The sequence below is a fragment of the Corylus avellana genome, chromosome ca2, assembly GCF_901000735.1.
Source record: "Corylus avellana chromosome ca2, CavTom2PMs-1.0".
NCBI lineage: Eukaryota > Viridiplantae > Streptophyta > Magnoliopsida > Fagales > Betulaceae > Corylus > Corylus avellana.
In genome coordinates, this window is record NC_081542.1 from 50,571,959 (window position 1) to 50,579,276 (window position 7,318).

Here is a 7,318-nt window from a genome sequence, read left to right on the forward strand (position 1 = left end):
CATGACTCCCAATTGATTACACATTTATTTTATTTATTTTTTTGTAGTAACTATAAGGTTCTGATTAAAGCATGTGATTTCAGTAAAAAGATGAGTTGTATTGTAGATTATGTGCCTGAATTTACATGATTGTAATTTATACAATGATTCCAATCAGAATGCTAACTTTTGTACTAAGAAGTCCATTAAAAAGGGGGACGGCTTTCCAACTACAATAGGCTCCTTCTGGGTTGATCCACAAATAGCATCCACCATACACCCTGCACCTGAAATTCAAATTGAAACATTATGAGGAAAACTGTCAAAGTTGCTCACTAAGTGAACTTTCTTAAAGTGAAAGATTGAAAGTGAAAAAGAAACCAGGCCACTCTTGCAAATCAGTCATATGTCCGACTGCATCGCGATTAGTAGCAATGAAAAGGCATCCAGGATTCTCACGAATGCAAAGGGTTCCATATCTGCCAGTAGAAAGCTTGAACGTTTTAGACAAATCAGCAAAAACAAAGCAGTAAACAGCTCGTTATATGAAATTTTAAATATATAACACAGCAATTAGCATTGCATTTTAGAAGTCCCGAGGTCAAAATGCTTATAGTAGAAAAAATGACCACGATACTAATAAATTCTCTATACAGAGAAGTTCCCTCCTGAATTACGTTGAGCACCTGAGATCCTGAATGCAATGTTGGTTGTAACCTTTGCAAAGGTCAACAAGCCTTTGGTTTTGAGTTAATCCAACAGAGTACCAAAAAACAAATGAAAATGGGCTAAGAAAGCTAGGTGAAGAAAATATACAGTAAAGACTTAATAGCTACTAACATGAGAAATTATTGAGGTAGAAGCCATGACAAGTTGAGCATCAAAAGATTAAATCAAGACAATCTCTTCTGGAACATGTATATATTTCCTTTAGAATGTTTTGATAACTTCTTTCAAAGAGTCAACAAAGTTTATAGAGGTCTAGAAATCCCATTGGCAGCCCACATCAGACAAGAATGTCACACGTTTAAGTGGTTTGTATTCAAGGGATTCCTTAAGGCACACAATTGAAACTATAAAAGTCAATAGGTAGCAGACATTACATAGGGGAGAGGGAAACAAGGTATTTAGACTTTCTTACTGAAGCTTGTAATAGTTAATATACTGATCTAGTCCAACAACTACAGCTCCAACCTGGGAATAGGAGTTCTGCAGCATTTCAATAGCAAGCAAACAACACAAAGTAAAATTCTCAAAGAAATTAGAATCAATCTGATACATTACAGTCTTTTCATGTTCAAAGAGGCAATTTGGTTTCAGCTGTACTGTCTTTTTGCCATCCTCCTGCAATAATTTGCTTTCATTAGCATACCTATGGCAAGAGCTTAAAACTCCAGGGTTTCTGCCCTAATGGCACGAACGTAACCAGGCAACCCAGCCAGTTGGGAATGCCAGAACTACGGACCGTCCTTAATTTGACCACAAAAACTGTTGACGCCATTCATGAAAAGTTGAGAAATAAAGACTGAAAATGCACTTGAGTATATGAGATTTATATCCTATCTACAAGCTAATAAACTTAATTTTGAAAATGGAAATGAATAAATTACCGGGCCACCAAGACCAGTAAATCCAGCAAGCTCCAACTCTTCCAATATACCTTCCTCACCTATCACATAAACCTGCGAAAAGGAACAAACTTGTGAGGACAATCACAAACTACCAATGACACACAACAAGGGCAAATTCACCAGCGATAGAACATTCAATTTGTGGACTAACAAATAAGTCATGAATAGAGAAAAACTAGTTATTAGACCCACCAAATGTGTGACTCTAAACAACGAACCATATCTCAATGCATAACCACTTCCAACTAGAGGACAGTGGTACCTCTAAAAATGCATTTTTGTGTGTCAAGTTTTTCTTTCTTAGTAGTTAATTAGCATTATCTTCTTCTAATTCTCTAGGAAATTAAACAAAAAAGACTTGTATTTTCCATTTCAGGTAAATGGAAATTCAAAAATTAAAAGAAAATGTGTGAATAGAAGCAGAATGAACCTTTTTTTCTCTTGGAAAATTATTGACCTTCAAGAACATAGCAGCCGCAAAGGATGAGCAGAATATCTCGTCCTACAAAAACAAAGATGGGAGAGAATCAGCATTTAGAAAGTACTACTCATAATTGTTTCTGAAAAAAGTCTACTGGAATTGAGATTGAGAGAAAAACCTCATTGACAGAAATTCCCAAGGAATGAAATTTCTTAGCGTATTGCCTCCTTGATTTTGTGGAATTATTGGTCACAAACACCAACTTCTTTCCCTGAAATATGTATTAGGGAATTAATAAGAACTTCGAACATTTCGAACCAAAAAAAAAGGGAAGAAAGAGAGAGTGAGAGCGTGCCTTGGAGCGAAGCATATCCAATGTCTGCGGGACGCCATCAATAAGTGCATCACCCTTCCAAATCACACCTGTGTATAAAAAAACCCAGATCATTCGTACAAATTATATACAACAAGATTATCGAGATTAGAATTGAAAGAACAAAAATAGTGGAGAAGTAAAAATGAATGAGACCGTCGCAGTCGAAGAGAAAAGCTTCGACGGAATCGACAAGATCTCCGACGTTCTGGGAAGAGAGAAGCTGAGTGGCTCCTCTTGCGACGTCCATTGCGTTCGAAAAGTGTAAGCTGCAGATGCCTTTACAGTCTTTACTGTACAATTGGCTTTAAGTCTAGGCGTCTAGCGGTATCTATAAATGTACAAAACGTCTATATACACAGAACCATCTCTCATCGGTTCTTCTATTGCTTAATAGCATCTTTGATATTACGTTTTGAAAAATAAAAAATAAAACTTTTAAGTAAAAATATATATATATTTGAAAAAAAAGCGTGTTTTTGTCATTTTTAGGCTTTTTAGACCCTTAAAAGTATTTTTAATTTTTTTACCAAACGACTAAACGAATACTTTTTTCTTCAAACGAACTTTTTGAGTGTTAAAAACGTTTTTAAGCCTCTCAAACGCATCCCAAACAAACCTTAAATACAAAACTTCGGTTATATGGGTAACCGTATTAAGTTTGAGTCGTATTGAGATTTGGGTATAAAATTATATGAATCTATGATAATTTAACTCATTTTAATTAAATTTGTTAGAGCATTTTTATTGTACTCTTTAAATTTGACTTTTCTTTAAAAATTTTAAAAAATTCACAAAATAAGTCATTTAACAAGCTCTTTACTCTATTTCAAATTTAACTTTGACCAAGGCAACAAGGTTCTCCAAATACCAAGTGCCAAAAAGTGAAAGTTATTTAGTTTTTTAATCTTATATATTCATTTTCCTTATCTCTCTCATCTACTAAGAACAAAAAAAGAATTAAAAAATAAGAAAATAATAATATTTAACTAAAGTAGATGAAAATATAATGAGTTTGATATTTTGTTCATTTTAAAAGTGATTCTTTAAATTTAAAATAGTAAATTTTTCTCTTTAAATTTAACTTTTATTTGAAGAGTTTAATATGGATGCTCTTAGATCTTTTAATTTTAGCCCATTAATTTCATTTTGAAGTTGTATCAAATTTGAAGATCTTGTTAAAAATTATTAACCATAATATCATGTGTCGGGTTCAAATTGAGTCAACCATAGGTATAAAATGATGCAAACTAACGCTAAGCCAATACATTTTATAAATGGACCATACTCCTCCTCACTCTGCTAAAAGTCTGTTTGAGATTGCATATGAGAAATATAGCTTTTAAGTCAAAAAGAGTTTTTTGACAAAAACTTTATTTTTAAGCTTTGGTTAAAAGTGTTTTTTGACAATTTTTAAGATTTTTGAATCCTTAAAAGCTCTTTTAATTTTTTTTTTACCAAACACATATTTTTTTTTTTTCAAACAAAGTTTTTTGAATATTAAAAACATTTTTAAACTCTTCCAACCAATCACAAACGAGCACTAAGTTTGCATTAAATTTGCGTGTCTGCCAACCTCGTACTGTGCTTAAATTTTTGCGGGTAAATTTGGTACGAGGGTCCACATAGAACGTCATATAACTTATATCTGAATCTCTCTCCTTGAAAGCTCTTACTTGTAGTTGTGGGTGTCAATGGCGGATCTGAAGTCAACATTTCTGAAGGTATACTCCGTCCTCAAGTCGGAGCTCCTTGAAGACCCTGCTTTCGATGGACCCATGATTCTCGGCAACGGGTCGAGCGGGTACGTCTTTTCCATCTCACTCTGTCACGCCTTCCTTCTTCATTCTCATCATTTGCTTTCCAGAACATATATAGCTGGTATTATTCGTAGAATTAAATATTGTAGATTTGGTCTCGCATAATAACTCCGAAAACTGTGAAAATGGGCGAGCCATATTTAGTTGTGGCCTGTGGGGTAACTAGTTTAAGTTCTAGACTTCTAGTTCACCCACAAATGGAAAGGCAAATTCTGGGTTTTGTTTGGTTTTCCACATTGATAAGACGGTTTTTCTCTAGGAGCTCCCCTCTCTCACTAAAAATCCTTTCTTCATACTGTTATTATTGTTGTTAAATCCACACACACTGTGCTCTGAAGGTGGTGATATAGCTCATAGACCAAGATTTGCTCCAGTGAAAGCAAATTCACCTTAAAGAATAACACTTCCAAATCTTAATGATCTCTTTAAAAATTTCTATGGGGTTCGATAACCATCGATTTTGATGCAAACTGGTTAATAGTTAGATCTAAGTTCGTAACTTCATAATTATAATCTCTCTCTCCAAGGTGAGTGCAAGTGTATGTGATCCATTCCTTATATTTATGAGGCTTTTCGCTGGTTCCCTGACTGTCTTGTTTATTCTCTCTATTTCAGATGCTGGACTACAATGTGCCTGGAGGTTTGCATTGAGCATATCTGTAAATTTATTGAACAGCCTTTTTGCTATGTATATTATTTGCAGTAGCATGCTATCTTGAACATAAGCCATCAAAGGAAATTAAATGGGTGAAATAAGGAAGGCAGAACTTTTTGAAGAAACATGTCTTACTGAAATAGCTGTGGATTGTACTTTTTTCTTGTAGGAAATTTGAGCAGGGGTTTGGCCTTTATGGAGAGCTACAGATTGTTGAAAGAAGGAATGGAGTTGACTGAAGATGAAATTTTCCTTGCCAGTGCTCTTGGTTGGTGTATCGAATGGGTATGGCATTAGAAAACCTCTCGTATTCAAAGATTGTTTATGTGGATAAATCTTGTTTACTAAATGCTTCGGCATACATATAAATTACATACTAATGTATGATTTTGTGATAATGATGTATGCAGCTACAGGCATGTTCTCTTGTTCTTGATGACATTATGGATAACTCACACACAAGGCGTGGTCAACCTTGCTGGTTCAGAGTGCCAAAGGTTTGTGTTGTGCTAATAGTGAACAATGTTCTGGTTTGCCTTTTGGCTTCTTCTTTTTTTTTGGTGGTTGTTATTGTATATATAGCAATTAACTCGGTGGATCAATATGTATTAGGTTGGTATGATTGCAGTAAATGATGGGGTTCTACTTCGTAACCATATCCCTAGGATTCTTAGGAAACACTTCAGGGATAAGCCTTACTATGTAGATCTGCTTGATCTGTTTAACCAGGTGATTAACTTGCAGAGTGTTTGCTTAATAAGTTCTCATTTAGATTTTATGCTAAAAGATTACTCGTCTTTGCTTTATGTAGGTGGAGTTTCAGTCCGCTTCTGGGGAGATGATAGATTTGATTACTACACTTGAAGGAGAAAAAGATCTGTCCAAATACACTTTGCCAGTGTGAGTAAAAGTAATGGAAAATCTATGCTAAGAAAATAATGCCTCTGCAACTTTGCGCCAAAGGAGTCGTTAACCCTGGTTTGGATTTCCACAAGAAAACAGTACATGAACCCGAGGAAAAATCATGATATTAAGCATGATATTGACAAATTCATTTTAGGAATTGATGGTAGTAAGTCTGGAAACAGTTCCATCTGTCCTGCTTAAGACAACATAACATAATTGCTTCTCCTTGACTATGGGAAAAGTTGAAAGTGTGCAAGGGTTGAATTCTGGATGCCTTGGTGAATAAGCTATAAAGATCCCTATCCAATTTTAAGCCTTTTTTTAGTGCTTTGGTGCTATTTGAGTAGTTAGATACTCTGTTTCTATCCCCATAATGATTTATTTTCTATATCTAATGTTCGTGCTAACCTGTTTACACCTGATGCAGTTACCGCCTCCTTGTACAAGACTGCCTATTACTCATTTTACCTTCCAGTGAGTATAAATCTTTATCACAATTAAGGCACATGTCGCCTGGATCAATAGGGATTGCCTTTGTTGTAGTGTATTTTGAAAGGCATTGTGTCAGCTTGCATCTCTGCCTTGCCCTGTGGCCCCATATTTCCGGTTTCTGAAGTTCATCTAGCTCCTTGTTCCTCCACATATTTGATTCTGTGACTTCCACTTAAAAGAAATATTGACTTATTATTTGAGAAGTCCTTTAAACATACTGATACCATTTTATATTCTGGCATAGGGGCCGTATCAATTAGTTGTTCTCTTACAATGACATCTGATCTTTAAAACTTATTTTTATCGTTGACAATGAATCGTTGTCGTCTAGTTGACTATTTTCTGTTCAAATATGTGAAGGTTGCGTGTGCATTGCTTATGTTTGGTGAGGATCTGGAAAACCATACTGATGTGAAAAACATTCTAGTTGAGATGGGGGTCTACTTTCAAGTACAGGTAAATTGCAAAGCAGACATAGGTATTGGAAACTAATTGAGATATAAATTGCAGTTCTTATAGTTTTAAGTGTCATAAATTTTCTGAACTCCATTAATTGAGAATAACCAAAGGTTTATTTGCTTAATTATGTTATGGTATTCATATTCGTTTTATTTTGTAGAATCAAAGCAGAAGGGTTTAGATCAGTCACTCTGGAGCGTGTCCAGGAGATGGGCTTCTTTTGTCAATTTCAATAATCTGCCTTTTTTTCTTTTTTTCTTTGTCTTTTGTAGGATGATTATTTGGATTGCTTTGGTGATCTTGAAACAACTGGCAAGGTGAGATCCAGTGTCACGGCCCTAATGTGGCTGTGGTGTGGCAGCAGGGGCATGAGTGCTTTGCACCCCTGCTGGCCACTAAGCCAAGGCATGAAGGGGCATGCCAAGGTTGAGGATCTGCTTGGAGAAGGCTAAAGCTTGCTGCAAAGGATCAAAGGGAGTGGCCCATGCACTGTCAAGGTGCTTGGGCATGTTGCTGTTGGCCCAAGAGCTGTTGTGGGGCGCATGGATTGCTGGGATGGCTTGTGTGAGTGGGCTGGGCGTG

General features: G+C 35.7%; 1 protein-coding gene and 1 pseudogene across 2 annotated transcripts; one reads left to right on the plus strand and one right to left on the minus strand.

Annotated features, from left to right (window-relative positions):
- Window positions 1-54: 54 nt before the first annotated feature.
- On the minus strand, window positions 55-2,729 carry LOC132171179 (phosphoglycolate phosphatase 2-like). 2 transcript variants are annotated; one of them, XM_059582427.1, is made up of 9 exons: window positions 2,561-2,729; window positions 2,387-2,454; window positions 2,210-2,302; window positions 2,041-2,112; window positions 1,590-1,661; window positions 1,264-1,323; window positions 1,121-1,173; window positions 361-458; window positions 58-266 (listed from the first exon to the last, which is right to left on the minus strand). In XM_059582427.1, the coding sequence occupies exons 1-9, from the start codon at window positions 2,652-2,654 to the stop codon at window positions 154-156; spliced, it is 723 nt and encodes a 240-aa protein (XP_059438410.1). In that variant the 5' UTR covers window positions 2,655-2,729; the 3' UTR covers window positions 58-153. The 2 variants fall into 2 exon arrangements, with proteins under 2 accessions (XP_059438409.1, XP_059438410.1); XM_059582426.1 differs by having other exon boundaries at window positions 55-266; window positions 1,121-1,323.
- Window positions 2,730-4,098: 1,369 nt separating this feature from the next.
- Window positions 4,099-7,299, plus strand: LOC132170415 (farnesyl pyrophosphate synthase-like; annotated as a pseudogene).
- The last annotated feature ends 19 nt before the right edge of the window (window positions 7,300-7,318 follow it).

What these genes read in the sequence shown, in the direction of transcription:
- LOC132171179 (XM_059582426.1), bottom strand. Translation starts at nt 2,654, where the DNA reads ATGGACGTCGCAAGAGGAGCCACTCAGCTTCTCTCTTCCCAGAACGTC. An exon ending in TTACTGGTCTTGGTGGCCCG is followed by an intron (nt 1,324 to 1,589) that starts GTAATTTATTCA and finishes AAATTATTGCAG; the next exon opens with GAGGATGGCAAAAAGACAGT. An exon ending in ATTAACTATTACAAGCTTCA is followed by an intron (nt 459 to 1,120) that starts GTAAGAAAGTCT and finishes TTCTACTGGCAG; the next exon opens with ATATGGAACCCTTTGCATTC.